Source organism: Nicotiana tabacum, chromosome 20 (genome assembly GCF_000715075.1).
Source record: "Nicotiana tabacum cultivar K326 chromosome 20, ASM71507v2, whole genome shotgun sequence".
In the NCBI taxonomy this organism is placed as follows: domain Eukaryota; kingdom Viridiplantae; phylum Streptophyta; class Magnoliopsida; order Solanales; family Solanaceae; genus Nicotiana; species Nicotiana tabacum.
Window position 1 is genome coordinate 87333962 of NC_134099.1, and position 22890 is coordinate 87356851.

Here is a 22890-nt window from a genome sequence, read left to right on the forward strand (position 1 = left end):
ATAACATAAGACTAAGAGAAGCAACATTAACATCAATCGTTCCATAAGAGGGAAAACAATGTAAGTACTGCTAGCTTCTAAGAGTAGAGTATCTTGGAAGATCGTTCATTACATTATGTGCAATCGGAGTCGTGCAAAAGAAGGAAAGGGATAGCCTCACATACCTTGTATATACTGCCCCAATCTCAAACTATGCAATTGTCAAAACTCCTTAGTCTACAATAAGAGAAACGATACTATCGTTATCATTTAAGCGTCATAACTATTATGTATCGACCACAACCTATTTTACGATGAAACGGACAGCACCTCCCCTATATATATGACCTCACACCATTCAAAACAGTCACCAAACAGCCCAAACAACATCAATAATAAACATATTGAGCCTCCTAAAATAGTCCACACACAGCCTAATCACTTCATACATACGACGACCACCGTAGTCGTGTCAAACAACCTGGAAATGTTACGGATAACTATCAGCCCATAACCCTACATATATATGGTGTTTATCCACACCCTTCCTCCTCCAAAACTCCACAAGATAGTAGTAAAATACGCAGCCCAACAACAACGCAAAACAGTCCACAAAACAATAACATTACTACCAAGCCTTTCGATATATATCTCACAAGTTCTAGCTTCAATGGCTTAGCCGCAACTTGGATAATCTTAAATACATATAGAGTAAGAGGTTCCTTACCTTTATACAGAAATAACAACTCCAATTTGACCTTAAATTTCCATGAAATATCCCTCCAATGCTGCCACAACAACAAAAAAGCGAAACTAGCGATCAATTAGTGTTTTTCGGCACTAGAATCACTTTAGAAGGCTTGAAATTACCTAGGATTGATATTAAGAACATGAGAGAGTATTTACAGAACATAAACCCTTTAAAACAACCTCCCACATGAGCTGGAACGACACAAAAATGAGCAACAACAAGAAGAACAAGAGACTTACTAGCGCCACGGAATTCCCGACACTTGATTTGTGTTGTTTGCCCTTTTTTTGGGTCTTGAATCTTGAGAGAACCTTGAGAGGATGTTCCTAGGGTTATAAGGTCTGAAAATAGTGAAAAGAAATGACTTAAAACGGGTTGGAGTCATCCTATATAGGTTCAAATATCTTAAACCTACTTAGTGGGCCCCATAGAGAGGTGCTTGGCGCAGTCTCGCGAAAACGCGAATATCTCTCTACTCCGAGATCGTATCGATGAACAGTTTAATGCGTTGGAAACTAGACTCCTATATATTTAATTTGGTTGGTAGATCACCCCGTAATTCCTTGTAAATTATGAGAAAAGATTAGAAACATTTGACCCAATGTTTAAGTAAAATTATGAACCTAAGTTGCGACAACTTTTGTCGACTTTTGTTTCATAACTCGTTTGACTTCAAGACTTATGATACGGATATTATATGATTAAAATACCTTAATAAATGACCTCTTGAGTGTATTAAGCACCGCTAGATTACCTGAAAATATGAGTTACAACATCCTTGATTCGTTTAACTTCTAATACTGGTTAATTACCCTTATACACTCTTGTATCACTTAAGACCAATAGGATTGACTTCTTATCATCTAAAAGATAATTCCTTCTTGTATTTATGTTAACTAATATATGGAATGAACTAACACATGTGGATATGGGTTGTAACACCCTCCCCCCTTAGGAACATTCGTCCTCGAATGTAAGGGTTTATGGGGAGTTTAAATCATCGTGGATTCCAATGGAAATTTCCGATCAATTTTCCCCTTTAAAATGGTCACTAGCAAAACTTGCAAGTAATTAAGCCCAACATATGGCTTCACAAGGTTACACAAAGCATTATGCGTATTTACATTATCTATATATCATCATTTTGTATTAAGGAGGAGTATTCTCAAATTATTGCTTACCTCATAGAGCCATTTCACCTTCCAATGTATCCTATCTTCCACCAGCATCCTTGTTATCTTCATTCTGGAATAAGTAAGGGTATTTAGACTTCATCTCCTCTTCTGCTTCCCATGTCATTTCTTCCATATTTTTGTTCCTCCATAATACTTTGACGGAATCTACATCTTTTGTTCTCAGCTTGCGGACTTGCCGATCTAATATCGCCACTGGCACTTCTTCATATGATAGGTCCTCTGTAACTTGTACATATTTGATAGGGATGACTCGAGAAGGGTCTCCAATACATTTTCTCAACATAGATACATGGAATACTGGGTGGACAAATTCCAATTCGGATGGCAATACTAACTCATAAGCAACCTGTCCAATCCGTCGAAGAATTTTATACGGCCCGATATACCTTGGACTCCGCTTACCTTTCTTCCCAAAACGCATAATACCCTTCATTGGTGAGATCCTAAGGAAAACCCAATCACCAACCTCAAACTCTAGATCATGACGTCGGACATCAGAATAAGATTTTTGCTTGCTTTGTGCCGTCCTCAATCGCTCTTGTATCACTTTCACCTTCTCAATAGCTTGGTGAATCAAATCTGGCCCATATAATTCTGTTTCACCGACTTCGAACCATCCAACTGGTGATCTACATCTCCTCCCGTATAGTGCCTCGTATGGGGCCATTTTAATACTGGAATGGTAGCTATTGTTATAGGCGAATTCTATGAGTGGAAGATGATCATCCCAATTCCCCTTAAAATCTAGAACACATGCTCGTAGCATATCTTCCAGTGTCTGAATGGTACGTTCAGCCTGTCCGTCAGTCTGCGGATGAAATGCAGTGCTGAGATTTACTTGTGTGCCTAAACCCTTCTGGAAAGACCTCCAAAAGTTAGCCGTAAATTGAGCTCCTCGGTCTGATATAATAGATATGGGCACACCATGAAGCCTAACAATCTCCTTGATATACAACTTTGCATAATCTTCTGCCGTGTAAGTTGTTTTCACTGGCAGAAAATGGGCACATTTTGTAAGTCGATCAATTATCACCCAGATGAAGTCAAACTTATGATAAGAGCGAGGTAATCCAATAATGAAGTCCATATTAATCACCTCCCACTTCCAGGTCGGAATCTCTATATTTTGAAGCAATCCACCGGGTTTCTGATGTTCTATCTTTACTTGTTGACAATTGGGACACTGGGCTACAAATTCTGCAATAGACTTCTTCATATTATCCCACCAATACTGCTCCTTGACATCATGATACATCTTTGTCGAGCCGGGATGGATGGAATATCGGGATTGATGAATCTCATTCATAATCTTCTCTCGCAACCCTGCCACATTAGGCACACACAATCGGCTCTGGTATCTCAGTGCCCCATCTTTTCCGATCCCAAAAGCCATACTTTTACACTGTTGAATGCTTTCTCTTAATCATACTAAGATAGGATCTTCATATTGTCGTGCTTTTACCTCGGCTACCAAAGATGATTCTGATGTATTCTGTACAGTAACACCTCCGTCATCAGAGTCTAACAATCTGATTCTCATATTGGCTAGCTGATGAAGCTCTTTAATCAACCCCCATCTACCTGCCTCAATATGTACTAAGCTTCCCATTGATTTACGGCTGAGAGCATCTGCCACAACATTGGCTTTACCGGGATGATACAATATCTCGACGTCGTAGTCTTTTAATAATTCAAGACACCTACGCTGCCTCAAATTCAACTCTTTCTGCTTGAAGATGTATTGTAAACTCTTGTGATCTGTGTAGATATCAACATGGACGTCGTATAAGTAGTGCCGCCATATCTTCAAAGCATATATTACTGCAGCCAATTCCAAATCATGGGTTGGATAATTCTTTTCATGCTTCTTCAATTGTCTTGATGCATAAGCAATCACATTCCCACGCTGCATCAATACGCACCTCAAACCTATACCTGAGGCATCACAATATACCACATAACCTTTTGTTCCTTCAGGAAGAGTGAGCACTGGTGCAGATGTCAATCGATTCTTCAACTCCTGAAAACTACGTTCACAAGTGTCAGACCACTGGAATTTGGTAGCTTTTGTGTTAACTTAATCAATGGTGATGATATAGAGGAAAATCCTTCTACAAACCGCCTATAATATCCTGCTAGCCCTAGGAAGCTGCGGACTTCTGATGGTGTTGTAGGTCTCGGCCAATTCTTTACTGCATCGATCTTCTGAGTGTCGACACTAATACCCTCATCAGATATCACATGGCCAAGGAATGCTACTGAGTTCAGCCAGAATTCATATTTGGAGAGCTTAGCATATAACTTACGATCCTGAAGCGTCTGTAATACTATCCGCAAGTGGCCCGCATGTTCCGCCTCCGAACGAGAATATACTAAAATGTCATCAATGAATACAATCACGAACACATCAAGATAGGGCCTGAATATAGTATTCATGAGATCCATAAAAGCTGCTGGGGCATTTGTTAGCCCGAACGACATCACCAAGAACTCAAAGTGCCCATATCTTGTCCGGAAGGCCGTCTTTGGAATATCCTTCTCCCTAACCCTCACCTGATGATACCCTGAACGTAAATCAATCTTAGAGAAATACTTGACACCCTAGAGTTGGTCAAACAGGTCATCAATTCTTGGAAGTGGATACTTGTTCTTTATAGTAGACTTATTCAATTGTCGATAGTCGATACACATCCGCAACGACCCGTCTTTCTTCCGCACGAATAGGACTGGTGCACCCCAAGGTGAAGTGCTAGGCCTAATAAAGCCCTTATCCAGCAAGTCCTTCAACTGCACCTTCAACTCTCGCAACTCTGCTGGGGCCATTCTGTATGGAGGAATAGAGATCGGTTGAGTGTCAGGCAACACATCAATGCTAAACTCAATCTCCCTTTCAGGAGGAAGGCCCGGGAGTTCATCTGGGAAAACATCTGGGAATTCGTTAACCACAGGGATTGATTGTAAAGTAGGCGGTTTCGCCTCCGTATCCCTAACGCGAACGAGATGATAAATGTAACCTTTTGAGATCATTTTCCTTGCCTTAAGATAGGAAATAAACCTACCTTTCGGTGTAGCAATGTTCCCTTTCCATTCAATGACGGGTTCACCCGGAAATTGGAACCTAACCATCTTCGTACGACAGTCAACATTTGCATAGCATGAGGCCAACCAGTCCATTCCCATTATCACATCAAAATCAACCATTTCTAACTCAAATAAATTTGCCGAGGTTTGACGACTACAAATCATCACAGTGCAACCTCTATATACCCTTCTAGAAATCACAGAATCTCCTATCGGAGTAGATACCGCGAGGGGTTTACTTATCAATTCAGGTTCAATGCCAAACTTATTAGCCACAAAGGGTGTAACATATGATAATGTAGATCCCGGATCAATCAGCGCATATACATCATAAGAAAACACAGATATAATACCTGTAACAACATCTGGAGACGACTCGAGATCTTGTCGACCTACTAGAGCATAGGTTCGATTTTGAGCACCACTCGAACTCGGCACTGCACCTCTACCCCTACCACGACCTGTCGACTGCTGAAAACCCCGTGCTGGAGGTCGAACTGATGAGGAAGAACCAGACACAGATCCAGTCGGCTAAGCCATACCATCACCTCCTCTATTAGGACACTCCCGCATCATATGGCCAGGCTGCCCGCACGAATAGCATGCATCAGAACCTCGACGACACAGTCCAAAGTGGGCCTTGCCGCACTGATCACAATGTGGTGTTGGGGGTCTCATCTGACTAGTATCCCTATGATGTTGCGAGCCAGATGCCCGCGAACTCTGACCTGGACCAGAATAGGATCGATCATATCGAGGCCTCTGAAACTATGGAGGAGCACTAGCTACAGGTGGCGCCGAACTCCTCGAAAACTGTGGCCTGATGCGGCCTCTGAAGTCATCAGAATACCCTGCAAATCTCACCCTCTTATGCTGGCCTCTATCCTTCTCCCTAACTGCCCTCTGCTGGCGCTTACGATCCTCTAGGGTCTGGGCATAAGCTTGAATACGGGAAATATCCATGCCCTCCACCAAGGAGGCTGTCGTACACTCATTTATTAGATGTGGTCCCAACCCATTCACGAACATATGCACCCTATCACTCATCTCGGCCACCATATGGGGAGCATACCTTGCCAAAGAATCAAACTGCATACTGTACTCTCGCACACTCATATTACCTTGTCTAAGGTTCAAGAACTTATCAGCTCTAGCTCGTCGTATCTCAACTGGCAAGTAGTGACGAAGAAAGGCCTCAGAAAATTCCTTCCACATAGCTGGAGGAGGGTTCGGACCCCTGGATCTCTCCCAACTATCATACCAGAGAACCGCTAAATCCCGTAACCGATAAGAAGCCAACTCTACTGCCTCTGTATCACTAACATGCATAACCCGAAGTGTACGATGAACTTGGTCAATAAAAGTCTGTGGGTCCTCCTTGGGGTCTGATCCGGTAAACACTCGAGGGTCTAAATTAATAAAATGACGAACTCTTGTACTAACTGGTTTCTCAGCAGCACCTGTATTCTGCCTCTGATCCTGAGCAGCTACCAAGCTAGTCAATAACTGCAAAGCACTCCACATATCCTGGTCTGGAGTGCCAGACGGAGGAACTGGAGGCGCTGGGTGCCTTCTAATATCCTCTGGAGGAGATGGAGTAGATGAGGTATGAGAGGGAATCTCACTTTGAGCCTCACTTTGTCCTGCTCTGACTTGGGGCACCTGACTGGTACCCTCTCCCGCTGCTGTATCAAGCCGTCTACTAATCGTTTGCTTCCTAGTCGAAGGCATCACTGAAAAAAACAAGGTGAATATTAGAGACGAACACTTACGACTCAACTCTACGCACGATCTAGATTCAGGAAGAAGGTAACAACCCTAGATGTCATGTAGCCTCCTGATTATAAATGTGGCGCGCTACACATCCATAATCAAGACTCTACTAGACACGGCTCATAGACAACCCCTAGGACAGACTTGCTCTGATACCAAGTTTGTCACGACCCAAACTGAAGGGCCATGACTAGCACCCGACCACACTTGCCGAGCACCAACGTACATTTCATCTAACCTTCATTATTATCTTTTAAGGCTGACGAGATCAATATAAATGGTAGACCTAGATCATGGACAACCAGCAATAAAATATGACGGCATGAACATACATAGCAGGGGATGACCAGGCAATCAAGAAACTACGTATAAGGTATGAGCTACCACGCTACTATGAAAGACTATACAACAAAAACTAGCCGACAAGGCATACCAAACTATACATGAGCCGACACCTGTCTATGAGCCTCTAAAAGAACATAAGTGTTGCAACATAGCCGGAACAGGGCCCCGACATACCCATAATGTCTATAACAAAAATTGCATACCAAGACCAAGGCAAGTCCGGAGAAGGGATCTCGCCAATCAGCGCTGAACTGGATAGTCTACTGTGGTGGGGGAGCTGCACCTGCCTGTCTATCAGGACCTGCAGTACGACATGCAGCGTCCACAAATAAAAGGACGTCAGTACGAATAAAGTACTGAGTATGTAAGGCAAGGAACCATAAATACGATTAGTAATGTAAGCAAGGATAGAGAATATACAACCTGTAACATCTTAGTACCTATGAGGGCTACTTACATGAAATGCATGATACATATGTATAAATACATAAACCTTTAAAGCATTCGCCTCTGTGGGCATCATCATCATCATATCGTACCTGACCATAATAAGCTCGGTAGAATCGTGCCCGGCCACGTGGAACTCGGTAAAACCCAACTGATCAGTGGTTGCACAATAGGTGTCGTACCCGGCCAACTATAGCGTGGCTCGGTAGAGTAAAATAGATACATATATATAATGCATGCTCGACTCATGGAATCACATTCTAAACCTTTCGGAGTGACGTAAGGTCAGTATCCTCTGTACACGTTATTAGGACTAACTCTTCACTATGAACCTTATAAGAATCAGGAAGTACTAACAACATTGATAACATAAGACTAAGAGAAGCAACATTAACATCAATCGTTCCATAAGAGGGAAAACAATGTAAGTACTGCTAGCTTCTAAGAGTAGAGTATCTTGGAAGATCGTTCATTACATTATGTGCAATCGGAGTCGTGCAAAAGAAGGAAAAGGATAGCCTCACATACCTTGTATATACTGCCCCAATCTCAAGCTATGCAATTGTCAAAACTCCTTAGTCTACAATAAGAGAAACGATACTATCGTTATCATTTAAGCGTCATAACTATTATGTATCGACCACAACCTATTTTACGATGAAACGGACAGCACCTCCCCTATATATATGACCTCACACCATTCAAAACAGTCACCAAACAGCCCAAACAACATCAATAATAAACATATTGAGCCTCCTAAAATAGTCCACACACAGCCTAATCACTTCATACATACGACGACCACCGTAGTCGTGTCAAACAACCTGGAAATGTTACGGATAACTATCAGCCCATAACCCTACATATATATGGTGTTTATCCACACCCTTCCTCCTCCAAAACTCCACAAGATAGTAGTAAAATACGCAGCCCAACAACAACGCAAAACAGTCCACAAAACAATAACATTACTACCAAGCCTTTCGATATATATCTCACAAGTTCTAGCTTCAATGGCTTAGCCGCAACTTGGATAATCTTAAATACATATAGAGTAAGAGGTTCCTTACCTTTATACAGAAATAACAACTCCAATTTGACCTTAAATTTCCATGAAATATCCCTCCAATGCTGCCACAACAACAAAAAGCGAAACTAGCGATCAATTAGTGTTTTTCGGCACTAGAATCACTTTAGAAGACTTGAAATCACCTAGGATTGATATTAAGAACATGAGGGAGTATTTACAGAACATAAACCCTTTAAAACAACCTCCCACATGAGCTGGAACGACACAAAAATGAGCAACAACAAGAAGAACAAGAGACTTACTAGCGCCACGGAATTCCCGACACTTGATTTGTGTTGTTTGCCTTTTTTTTGGGTCTTGAATCTTGAGAGAACCTTGAGAGGATGTTCCTAGGGTTTTAAGGTCTAAAAAAATTAAAAAGGAATGACTTAAAACGGGTTGGAGTCATCCTATATAGGTCCAAATATCTTAAACCTACTTAGTGGGCCCCATAGAGAGGTGCTTGGCGCAGTCTCGCAAAAACGCGAATATCTCTCTACTCCGAGATCGTATCGATGAACAGTTTAATGCGTTGGAAACTAGACTCCTAAATCTTTAATTTTGTTGGTAGATCACCCCGTAATTCCTTGTAAATTATGAGAAAAGATTAGAAACATTTGACCCAATGTTTAAGTAAAATTATGAACCTAAGTTGCGACAACTTTTGTCGACTTTTGTTTCATAACTCGTTTGACTTCAAGACTTATGATACGGATATTATATGATTAAAATACCTTAATAAATGACCTCTTGAGTGTATTAAGCACCGCTAGATTACCTGAAAATACGAGTTACAACATCTTTGATTCGTTTAACTTCTAATACTGGTTAATCACCCTTATACACTCTTGTATCACTTAAGACCAATAGGATTGACTTCTTATCATCTAAAAGATAATTCCTTCTTGGATTTATGTTAACTAATATATGGCATGAACTAACACATGTGGATATGGGTTGTAACATATCGCAATCCCAGAATAGGGTGGCAGCTTCAATAATTTTGTTGTTGGGTTGGATTTCCAAAAAGGAAGGTAAATTTCCCAAGTATTTTCGGATGAGGGTCTGATCACTGGAATGAAGGTCTTCCCACCAATTTAGCAATTTCGGATGGATGTTGGTGACCATGCGGAATCTGGGGACTTCGTGCCTCATTTCTGCAAAACAAAAGCGTTAGGCCCTTACCCCTGCCGGACTCGACTATTTAACTATCAATAATTGGCATAAGCAGCATTTAGTTCTCCAAATAAATGCATAGAATGTGGTAATGTCTATTTGGGTTCCAAGGAAACCCAGTGGACTTTGGACAAGGCTATCTTAAAGAGTCATTATGTGGACAACATAACTGACTCGGCTAGGTTTTGATAGTGATGCATGCATAATTAAATAGAGTAGGGTTTCTATGGGGTATTAGACTGGTACCCTTGAGCGGACAACTCAAGAGGGAAAGGCGCGGAATCTTCGACTACACCGTTGATCGACTGGTTTTACCGCAAAAATGTCTTTGCCAAATTTAGGGGGTAATAATATCGGAAGGGCGCAACCACTCATTATAAGTGTTGCTATGGTATTTTGTTTGGCACGAGTGGAATATGATGTTGAATATGTAGTTATAATAATTAAGCAAATTGTCATGTATTTGCACATTCATAAGGTAATAATTACAATAATTGCTCAAAATTACAACAGTATTAAAGGAAAGCGGTAAAAGAAAGCATTAAGAGAAATGAAGAAAAGAAACGAAGAGCCAAATCAGTTTTCGAAGTAGGAGAGAAATAAATACTTAAAGGCATTAAATACATTCAAGGAAGCATAAAGTCACAAATAGCATGAAATGGTAAAAGCCTTAAAGAAATCCCCAGCAGAGTCGTCATGTTGTCGCGCCCCCTTTTTCTCGCGAAATCGGGTTTATGACATTTAGGAGGACAGCTCATTCCCTTATGGGAATTGGATTTTTTGATTTGAAGAGTCGCCACCTAATGATTAAGTGCATTAGGACACTAGGAAGAATTTGTTTAGAAAAACAAGAGTTTGGGTAAGGGCTAGAAATTATCTCGAGGAGAAGGTGTTAGGCACCCCTCAAGATCCACTAGTGTGGTTCTCGGTCATGCTACAATTGTGACTTAAGTACAAACAATAAATAAGCAAAGAAGGGTTTCAAATATGAGGGGTTGTAACAGTGTGATTGCAAATAAGTTAAAGTTTGAAGAAACAAGGAAGCTGAAATTTGAGAAAAAGGAGTTTGAAATTTTGAAAGTAATAAAATAAACAAGTAAAGGGAAGGGGGTCCTAGGTTTATAAATAATATGGATCACATCAATGCAATACCCGGTAATCACTCCTCAGAAGAGGGGTTACACGTGGTATTAGCGCACCGGTCATCATATCCATATCAACCCTTTCCTACCCCGTTGAGGTATTAAACGCGGAATGGTTTCATTTACTTATTGCATGCTAGTACCCGCCCCAATCCTATTAGTCCCGGAGGCATTTGGAACTACTAGTCCTAAAGGGAAGGGAGATTTGGGCTTTGTATGGTTTTAAAGGATAAAATTCTAAAGCGGTAAACAAAAACACATAAGGCAGATATGGGGAAACACATAACAATTTAAAAGGCTCAGACATGCCTCCTCACTTAAAGATAGATTGTTTAGCATGTCTTGCAGATACTGGTTATGGTCTGAATTAAACTTAAACGTTAAGGAAATATACTGGTCAATTACACATTTTTTATAAGAAACCGGAATCAGACTTGCCTGCTGGTTGGAATTAATAGAGTCTGATTCAATTAGCTAATTTACCTTATAGCTTGCCTAGGTGAAACCTATAGGCATGACATCTAATAATGCAGAAGTGTACTGATTTCAGAAGCAGATTTATTAACAGCAGGAACATAAGTTCTGCAAGCGTTTAAGCAACGCTATTACTGATTTTAAACTTATAAGCAAGTTGAGGGATTCAGATTAGTTGCTTATTCCTATAGGCATGCTTTCTAAGTGTGACTGATTTTAACCTTTACGAAAATGCAGAAATCCTATAGGCATGGCGTCTAAAATGCTGATTTTTATTATTTAAGCCTATATATCGTTTGCCTAGTGATAGATACGTATGCAGTATTCAGAAACCCTATAGACATACTTTCTATATGATAGGCAAAATGTAGAATCCTATAGTCATGTTCTCTATATGAGATGCAGAAATGCAAAAGCCATTGATATGATATATATGCAGAACTTATAGGCAGGATTTCCAAGATGCAAAAGTGCAGAAGTTTATAGACAGGATTTCTATATGAAAATGTAGAAGTGCAGAACCTAAAATAGGATTTATATATGAAAATGTAGAAGTGCAGAACCTAAAACAGGATTTCTATATGAAAATGTAGAAGTGCAGAACCTAAAACAGGATTTCAAAGATGTCGAAATGCAAAAATCTGGCCATGATTTGCAGAAATAAAGACCTAATGAGCATGATATATACCCTTATGCATACATGAGTACCCCTCCCCTTTTCACTATAAGCCCCCATGAGTTATTACAAATTATTACAGCCCAAAATGAAGAAAAGAAAGTAAAAATTACATCATAAAGCTAAAATCCCAACCAAGGAGAGCCTAATTCAGACTTCTGTCTGAAGCATAAAGTAAACCAACTCCAAAGATCAAATTCCAAAGCCTTTCTCCTATTTGGGATGTGTCAGAGTTCCCTAAGAATCTCAAGTGGACTTCGGGCAGTGCTTACACCCAAATATATTGCAGAATTGGATTATAGTGCAGTGTGGAAGAGCCAGCCCTCAAATGTCCAAGTTCAGAGGGAGCTCAAAGTCTAAAAGCAAGGCTCATAGGAAGGGGCAGAACATAGAATCTAAGAGAGAGTGCAAGTGCATAGAGGGGATTTTGGGGAAGGCCAAGACAGACTGGTGGTCATACCCAGCAATTAGGAGTGTTGGCATACCCCTAACCAGCCTGTTAGCCACATTGTTTGGGAGTTAGGATCCTTTAAGGTCCAGACATGAGCAGCAATTTGGATACTGCCATGCCTGAACCTTAACTCAAACACATAAAAGGTAATAAGGGTATGGGGAATTCACACAGCAACAGATGCAAAGAGAACAACATATTCAATACAAAACATAAATAGCAAAGTAGACAAGATTGTTGAAACTGTAAAGCAAACACATAGGGATGAAGCCGAAAGTTAAATTAAAACATACCAATTTCAGGGAAATAAGAATAGAAGAGCAGTAGTAAAGCCAAATTGCAAACACACAGCCAGAAGATTTCAGAAAAGAGTAGAGTGATGAATTGAGAATGTAGGAGTATTGAAATTGAAAGTGTTCAATAAGTGTTGTGTCAGTGTTGAACTCAAGGTCCTAAAGAGCATTGAATTGGAAGTCCCTAAAAGTGCAGAAGGGTCGTGCCCTTTATAGTGCAGAAAGCAAGTAATAAAATGTAAGAAAATAGTTTTGAAATCAATCACATAAGGTCTCCCTTCAATTAAGAGATTCTGATTTCAAACGGGCAAGATAATTAGGGCAAGAGTTTGATCAGGATCTTTTCCAAAGTAGCACAAGATGGGTAAATACACAGAAGTTATTTAAGAAAAGAGTTTGATAGCAACACGGTTTGTGCAAATAAGGAAAGGCAATCAATCAACAGCCAATAAAAAAATCAGAAATTGAGTTTTGGTATTAATGAATCCAACCAAAAAAAGGTGAAGAAATGTTTAATTAAAGAAAATCAGTAACAATCAATCGATCCTTATTAAAAGGAATTCTGAATCAATCACAAGTTGACAAAACCTTTTGAAGGAAAAAATTCCTCATATATAAAGCATACAGACATATCAAACAAGAAAGAACTGTCATGCTAAAAAGCCTAGTATAGAAGAGTTCCAGGTCAAAGAAGTTCGAGTTCAGTACAAAGACTCAAAACGAGTCTGAGAAACCTAGAGTTCCAAAATAGAACCGTAGTCTTAAACACAATATCAAAACTCGCCAAAAACCCCAAACCCTAGGGTTTTCAACTCGAGTCAGATACAGAGAAAAGAAGACAAATAACGGAAACAGGCTCAGAGGTCTTTTTCAGAGACTTATGAAAAAAAAGATGTAATAGCAAGTTTGAAACAACAAAGTGAGAAAACTGATTTGAAGCATAAAGAACACGTTTTAAGAAAGCTTGGAACTTAAACAAGTTTCAGAAGAGAAACGAGATAGTATAGGACTTAAGAGAACAATAGAGGAAACATATTTAACAAAGAACTCAAACAAAGTCCAGAAGAAGGCAACTAAAGACCTAAAAGCTTAGTGGAAAATACAGTAAAGGAACATAGGGGTAAACGAACACATAAGATAAACATGTGAAAGCATGATATAGAAACCAGTAGAAGAAAGAACGGAACATAATAGAAGAACATGCAAAATAAGGCAAACATAAAGATACAGGAGAAGAACATGCTAGATAGAAAAATAAAACATACAAGCATAGCATAGACAGATACACACAAAGAAAAGAAGAGGAAGAGTCAGAGAAACATTTCGAAAAAATTTCAGAAACCCTAAATCGAAGAGAACCAAAATTTGAAAGAAAAAATTGGGGAAAACGTTTTAAAGCCCCATTAGAGCACAGATATAGCATAGATTTAAGAAAATAACCAGATAAAAACCTCGAATGGCTAGGGTTTCAGAGAAACCTTAGAAATGAGAAAGGCTTGGAAGAAAAGTCTGATCTTGAGTCGGATGAGTTAGAACCAAGCTCGAAATGTTTTAGATGTGCCGGAGCAAAGGCCGGAGAGGCTTTAAAACCATGGATCTGAGAGGATCTGAACGGACACCACTGAGGTCAGACCTCAAAGCTTCGAACCCCAAACGTTTGAGAGTGGAGGGAGGTGAGTACAGGCCATCCATGGCCTGAGAAGCCATGGATTCTGGTGAGGTTGTGGTTGGAGAGGATGAGAGAGGCTAGGGTTCCAGGAACCTTCGAGAGAGTTTGAGAGAGTGAGAGTATTCAAAGGAAGCCAACTGATTGAAATGAGGGGATTAGGTTAGGGTTGGGGAATTAAAAAGGCAAGGGACGATCGTGGCCATTGATCAAAATGATCAACGGCCTGGATTGAAAGAAGGACCGAGCGGGTTAATTGGTTGGGTCGGGTTAAAATTGAAATTGGACCGGTCTAATTGGGGGTCAAGATTGGGTCAATTGGAGGGTCAATTTTGGCTATAATTGAAACAAATTGGGGTAATATATTAAATAGCCAGTTTTTCCCTTTTATTTTACAAAAAATAGTAAAAATAATTTTGAAAACAAATTAAAAGCACTGGATTAGTTAATAACACATAAATATTAATTTAAAAATACTAAAACCAATTTTATGATTATAAAAATGTTATTAAATCTTAAAGTAGGCTAGAATTGCAATTATATGCAATTTAGCTTTAAAAATACCAAATAAATTTGAAAATATATATAAAAATTACCTTAACTATATTTTGGTATAAATATGGGAATAAAATAAATTATTCACCAAAATTGATGATTCTGGGAGTAATTATTGATTTTGTACTGCTAAAATGGACAATAAATTGGTTTTAAAAATCTTTTAAAAATTGGGAAAAATACTAAAACACTTGGGCATGCTCGTACATATGTTATTTTGAAAGTATTTTGTATATATAAAAAATATACAGGAAAAAATTGGGTATCAACACTAGCTTCCACGAGTAGGCGCCATCACGACTCCCGAGGGTGGGAAATCCGGGTCGAGACATTGACGTTTAAATATTTTTTGGCTGTTATAGATAAACTTATCCAAAAATCAATTATTATTTTTTTATATGTTACATATAAAAGATAAGAAAATTTTTTAAATTTAAAAAATCTCAAATATGCATATTTCACTAGGTATATATTGAAGAAAGCTAATACATTATTAATAAATTCATAACTAAGCATACAAAGATTTAAACTCTAAGACACACATTTTAAAGCTACTAGGAAAATAAATTCTTTCAAGATTGATGGAAGAACTTTGTAATTGTAGTTGTTTCGTAGATTTCATTCTCTTACTACCGATATAATGCTTGAATTGGTGAGGATTCGTGTCTAAATTTTCAGCAAAAAGATATCTAATAGAAAATGTATCATGTGCATATCTTCAAATCTTATGTCTTCTGCGAGATAGAAACTTTGTTCAATAGAAAAGATGGTGTGCATATTTTTAGAATTATTATTAGTAATCTTAAAGATTCTATATAGCTGTTATAGACGAATAATTTTATAAAGAGCGTGTTACTATAAATATGATTGTTATTGTTATAAACTTGGTGATTAAATAAATTATAAAAGAACAAACAAAGAATGAAAAATGACTATTAGTTGGGAGGATTGAGTTATATGCATATTGTTTAGTTTCAATTGATCCATCCATGAACCAAACAAATATTTTGCGAATTATGATCCAGTTTGTTTATTAATTTGATTAACTATTTGCTAAAATATACTTAATCCGTCCACTTGACACAGTCGACGAGCTAAAGAAATTCTTTCAAAAAGAAATATAATACCTTAAATTCTGAAAATTAAATGGCTGCCAACGCCAAAAGTGATGAGCCCACTGGTGCTAGCCACCTGTTTACCCACAGTTTATGTAATCAGCATCCCATCCATCTGCACCCCTTCTTCTAATTGGTTGAAATCATATCCCTGTCAGTTCATGCACACGCTCCTACATTATTTACAATTAATTGTATACACGTACTTACAGTTATAAAGAATTGTTATATTATTAAAATTATTTAAGAATCTAATCCCAAATAATTCTGTAAAACAAATACGGCATGAATAAATAACTTCCTAAACAACTGTCTACTCAAATTAGATTGTTAGTACACAAGTTTATTAGGTTTTCATTTCAATATATTCATTATATTCTGAGTGACATAAATATTTAGCATAGCACCAGAAAACATGAATGTGTTCTTGCTTTCTTAAATTTAGTACTAAAACACATAATTGAAGTGAATGACGTATAAACGATAACACTTTTTAACTTACTGTATGTTAAATGGTCATGATCTCATATGTTGACTGACACGTGTCCACATGCACAAACCCTCGGCTTCAAATCCACAGCCCTCCCTTCATTTCTACAGTGTTCAGCCACCTCTTGACTGTTACACTCACTATAAAATGAGCTTTATTTCCCCCGAGGAGATGATAAATCATTCTATGCTGAATCATTTTAGCTCTCAAATCAGCCTCCACAAAAGCAAAAAGCAATGTACATTTATACAAGTATTGGATATATAGTGTATACATTGTAACTTTATATGTGCAGCTTTCATTGATCTATTTGAGAACTCCACAAGTTAGTACTAGTAGGGTTGGTTTTAGTTTTCCGTTTTTCTCCTCTTTTATCTTTTTTTTTATTATTCATTCTTGGTAGGGTTCTTTTTCTTTTCTTTCCAGTAGATATTAGGTGGTTTTTTAGAATATTTAATTTGAAGGGAGTTGCTAATTTTTAGGAAAATATATAGAGTATAGAATTTAACTGATTTGGTTTGAAAATATAATGAACTTTTAGTACTTTTGCTTATTATTTTTATTCTCGATACTCTTGGCTTGACGGTTCAGGATTCATATAGTCGGCCTCAATTTGCTTGGGATTAAATCGTAGTTGCTGTTGTTAATTAGTTTGAGGCGTTTTAATATATAGCGAATTTGAAAAGTGGTGAAAATGAGCTTGAGTATGGCAGAGGATGAATCAACTTCAAAAATCCAACTTCCTGCAGATATAGATTGGGAAATGCTTGACAAATCCAAGTTTTTTTTCTTAGGTGCTGCGCTATTTTCTGGTGTCTCGAGCACACTGTATCCGATTGTAGTGTTGAAAACGCGGCAGCAAGTTATGACTAAGCAAATACCATGTCTAAAAATGGCAGTATCCATGTTGAGGAGTGAAGGGTACAGAGGATTTTACAGGGGATTTGGTACTTCCCTCACGGGGACCATTCCTGCACGCGTCCTTTACATGGGCGCGCTTGAAATGACCAAAAGTAATGTTGGAACTGTTACTGCTAAGTTGGGATTGGCCGAGGCATCTTCCTCGGCCATTGCCAATGCGGCTGCTGGTCTTAGCGCTGCATTGGCGGCCCAATTGGTGTGGACCCCGGTTGATGTTGTGAGCCAGAGATTAATGGTCCAACGAAGTGGAAATTCTAGGTATGGTGTTGTTGGATTGAAGTATTATAATGGTGGGATCGACGCGTGTAGAAAGATAATTTGTAGTGATGGTTTAAGGGGATTGTATAGAGGATTTGGCATTTCAATACTGACTTATGCACCTTCAAATGCAGTTTGGTGGGGCTCATACTCTATTGCTCAAAGAGTGATATGGGGTTCAATTGGCGGCTATTTTTGCAAAAAAGACGATGAGTGTAGTTATAGGCAGCCAAAGGGGAAGGCAATGTTGGCGGTTCAAGGGTTGAGTGCAGCATTGGCTAGTGGAATATCTGCATTAGTGACAATGCCACTTGACACTGTCAAGACAAGATTGCAAGTGTTAGATGATCAAGAATGGTGTTGTAGGAGAAGACCAACAATTATACAGACAGTGAGGAATTTAGTGAAGGAAGGTGGATTAGGTGCATGTTATAGAGGATTAGGTCCAAGATGGGCATCAATGTCTATGTCTGCAACAACTATGATCACTACTTATGAGTTCCTCAAGAGGTTATCTACCAAGAATCAAGAGAGCTTTGTTTGATGAAATCTTGCATACAAACAGCAAAGAAACTAAACAGGGAAAGGGGAGAAAATGTTGTTCTATATGTTCAATCCTTTTGCAGCTTTCTTTTTTCTTATCTTTTGACTAAATTGTAGTATAACACAGTGTAGATTTTGTAAAGAAAAATGTAGGAATATTTAGTAAATATTATTTTGTCTTTCATGTTATCTCTTGTCCTGCTCCTATTCTATAAATTAAAAGATGATGTTTCAGTCTAGAAAAATTGAAGCTTCTTTAGTGTAAACTTTTTGTGATTGTAAATTTCTTGAATATCAGGAAATTAAAGATTGGCCTCACGCTGCTTGATGCTAAACTCTACTCTTCAGAGACTGTACTTTGGAATTTGCAGGACATTTCTTGCCTTGCTATTTTCCTTTTCTTTTGACTGTATAAAAAGCTTTGCTCTTTTTGCCATTGGCCCCTATTTTACCAATGTTATTGCTCTTTTATCAATACAACCAACAAATTGCTCAAATTTGAGTCTTCAAAACGAAATACTGTCTTTTAGGTGTTTGGAAGCTGGTCAAATCAGTTTTTAAGCTTTTTTCAATGTTTGACAAAATAAAAAAGTACTTAAAATAAGTTAAAAGCTCCTTAAAACAAGTCAAAAGCAATAAGTTGGGCAAACCCAACTTATTGTTTTTTGACTTAAAAGTTATTTATGCTGAAAAGTCACTTATTTAAGTCAATCCAAACGAGCCTTTTATATTTCTTTTCTTTTTCTTAATTAAGCAAAAAGAGGTAAGTAAAGCATAGAAAGAATCACCTAGATTCCCGGTACATACATATTCATAATCTCTAGGGTTGTATTGGTTTGTTGAAACTTGTAAGCACGAAAAAGGTGTTGGGCAGCTTAATACACAAAGTATCTCGTGTTCACATTTGGTCCGAAAAGGGCCATACTCAAGGGGTGTGAAGCAGATATCCTACCCTAATACAAGTATTAGTGGTTGTGTCCACGATTTGAACCCCTAAATTATAGGTCACACAACTTTACCGTTGCTCCAAAATTCCTGAAAAGGTGTTGTGGTGGGAAAATGGTTGTAAACGAATTTAGACCTGCCCTTTTTTTTAATCTCAAAAAGTTCTTCAATTGTTTGACTAACAAATTAAGAAACAAAAGTCATCAAGTGTTCTAAGTCCTATAATATAAGAAAATATTATCACATTGTTGCTGAGGAGTGCAATTATAGAGTGGAGTAAAATTGTTGAGGATTAAGAGAGTCGTTTTAGAGTGCATCAGCAGAGAGCATTGAAGTGTGATTGTCCTTGTCTTTCCTCAAGAGACAGCAACTGTTGGTCAGAGGTTGGGTGGCTCCTGAGTCCATAATCGAAATGTGGTTCTTTTGGACTCAAAATACTGTTTTAGGTGTAAAAAATAAAGTTAGCATTCTATATAAAACGCGGTTATGAATCGCATTTTACCTTAACAGCCGTCTGGGACGTTAAAGTAAAATGCGGTTCATTACAGCGTTTTATATAAATCACGGTAATGAACCGCGTTTTACATGTTAGCTGATAAGACAACTATATAAAACGCGATTTATTATTGCGTTTCATATTTTGTGGGCCCACCAATAACTCTTCTGCGCTTAACTAACATAACAATAATTCAAATATGTAAAACGCCCATTCAAATATGTAAAACGCCCTTTTAAACCGCATTTTACTTCCAAAATTTTGACCCCCCGGATTAGACATTGCCTTATTTAAAGACGTTAAGGGTTTTGAGAAAAATCATTCAGAAATACTCCAACTTCGTGATAAATTTTTCTTGTTGTTAAATTCTCAAGTTGTTTTCTTAATGTCTAAAGAACGAAAAGTAAGGGTTTCATTATGTTGGGGGAGGGTGAGGTTGTAGTGGCGAATAACTCAGTGAGCTATAGTTTATCTCCACAGAGTCATGTTAAGTTGCTATTTACAATGGAGTACGATAGACTGATATCGTTGTTATGCAATAAAATGAGGTTGAGCAAATATTTGGTGAATCTTAAAATAACCGGAAGATATCTGTATTTTGTGACTCCGCAAGGGGTTGCTTGTTATGCTGAGTTTAACATCGAGGATGATGAAACTCTGAGAGATTTTTTGGGGACTCCGGATGAATACCGGGAACTTATTTTGATAAAAATGTTGGAAATGTACGTGAAACATGAAGACATTCGCAATAATGATGTTGCGCAAAGCAGTGATAACCCTCAATCATCGGGTGGTTATTCTAGAGCAGTTTTAGCCCAACAGGTTCCGGCTGAAAGAGTTTGGCCGGATCTAAACTTATCTCCAGGGGCGAATGAGGAGAGAGAAAATAATTTCTCTCCAACTTTACATAATCCACAAGACGACTGGTAAACTTCAATTTTCCTTTGTGTTACGATATTTATTTTTGTTGCATTGAATTTGTATTAACACTCATATATTCCATAGAGGGTACCATCCAGATATGAATTTTACAAGTTATGACCCCACGCCCAGTTGTAATATGCGTGGTTTTGGTATGTTGGATCATGGTGATCCATCCGGGAGTCATCACCAACAGGATAATGTCCATCATGGAATGTCAACACACTACGACTTGTAAGTGAAGCGATATAGCTATATGTAAAGTATTTATCAATTTGAGTAGCTTATCATTTTGTTATTTGTGCAGTGAAAACGAGCAACTTGATGGTCCTGACCTCACTCAGTTGCCCGTAGATGACGTATTTATTCGGGATTTGGCAGATGTGTAGAGTCAGGAAGATAATAGTGATTATGATAATAATGTCGATGAGTCTGGAAATGACACACCCTTTCCTGATGAGGGTGATGATGAGGAGGAAGTGAATGTCGAATCTGAGCTGACGAGGGAGCATGCTCCACCTCCCGTTAGACCAAGAGTGTACGAGTCCCACGTGTCGTTTCATTCAATGCATATTCCCTACCTTGATAATTTGCCAAGTATGTCGGATGTGGATGCCCTCACAAGGGATCTTGACGAAATTCGGTCAGCAATGTGGGATGAGTCTAGACCAACGGTGCTGGCAAAGAGCATATTTTTTCCCGATAAAGCTCGCCTATCCAGGGCTTGTAAAATATACAATGTAAGAGAGTGTCATGAGATGATAGTATGAGAGTCAAGTCCGGAGGTATACAAGGTTGTTTGCCGTAGATGGTTTACGGGTTGTCACTGGATGTTGCGTGCGAGCAAGAAGGAAACAGGGTTGTGGAAAGTGGGTAAATATATTAGCACCTACAATTGTGAAATGGACACATTCAATGGGAATCACTTCAACTAGGATGTTGACTTAATTTCTCTTCAACTGATTCCATACTTGGAAGTGTCCATTAGGTACAAGATCAAAGAGTGTATTACATCCATCTACCAGGGATATGGGTGTGCTATTACCAAAAGAAAGGCATATCTCGGGTGCAAGCATGCATTTGAAATTGTTTATGGTGACTAGGATAAGTCATTTGCATCTCTACCCAGGTACAAGGCCGCACTGAAACACTTCAACCTCGGGATTGTTGTTGAATGGAAGTTTGAGCGGAGTGCAGGAATCTCGGAATATATATTCAGATACGTGTTTTGTGCATTTAAACCAGCAATTGATGGTTTTGTGCATTCCCGTACGGTAATTTTCATATACGGTACTCATGTTTATGGAAAGTATAATATTAAGTTGTTGATTGTCGTTGCAGTAGATGCCAATGGACAAATATTTCCACTAGCTTTTTCCATCTGTGTCAATGAAAGCCAAGAGACGTGGACGTTATTTTCGAACCACTTGAAGCAACACGTTGTCAAACAATGTTCAGGTATTTGTCTACTATCTGATCGGCATGGTGGTATATTAAGTTCTGTAGAGCATTTGCCTGAATGGCAGGAACCCTATGCATACTATCGTTACTGTGTGAGGCACCTGAAGGCCAATTTCCAGAAGAAATATCCCAAAGAAGACTTGCATGATTTAATGTGGATGGCTGCAACCGATCACCAGCAGTGCAAATTCAAGAGGCGCATGGAATCGATCCGGTAGTTAGACGAAAGAGCCTATAATTGGTTGATACGACATGAGCTTCACAAGTGGACATTGCATGCTGATGGTGGCAGACGATGGGGAACCCTGACTACAAATGTGTCGGAGTCTTTCAATGGGTTATTGAAGTCTGCACATGGATTGCCTGTCACTGTCATGGTCTGGATGACATTCAAACAGATGACAGAGAGGTTTGTTGAAAGGCATAGAGGTGCATCGGAATTGATGAAGAGGGGTGTTGAATTTATGTCAATACCGATGGCGGTGGTAATCCAGCTCTTGGTACAAGTTTATCTAATGTGCCCAACTATCAAGGATACACGTAGTGTTTTATTTTTTAGTAATGTTTTTTTGTAATAAGTGTATGTACTTGTTTATGTTGCAAGATATATCAAATAAAATTATGTTTCCACGGCGTTGTTACATCTTATAGATATTTAATATTTTT

At 38.6% G+C, this 22890-nt stretch overlaps 1 protein-coding gene across 1 annotated transcript; it reads left to right on the top strand.

Annotated features, from left to right (window-relative positions):
- Positions 1–16806: 16806 nt before the first annotated feature.
- LOC107777248 (uncharacterized) lies at positions 16807–18590 on the top strand. The gene has a single exon (XM_016597236.2). It carries the CDS (start codon positions 17374–17376, stop codon positions 18400–18402), a length of 1029 nt encoding a protein of 342 aa, XP_016452722.1. The 5' UTR covers positions 16807–17373; the 3' UTR covers positions 18403–18590.
- The last annotated feature ends 4300 nt before the right edge of the window (positions 18591–22890 follow it).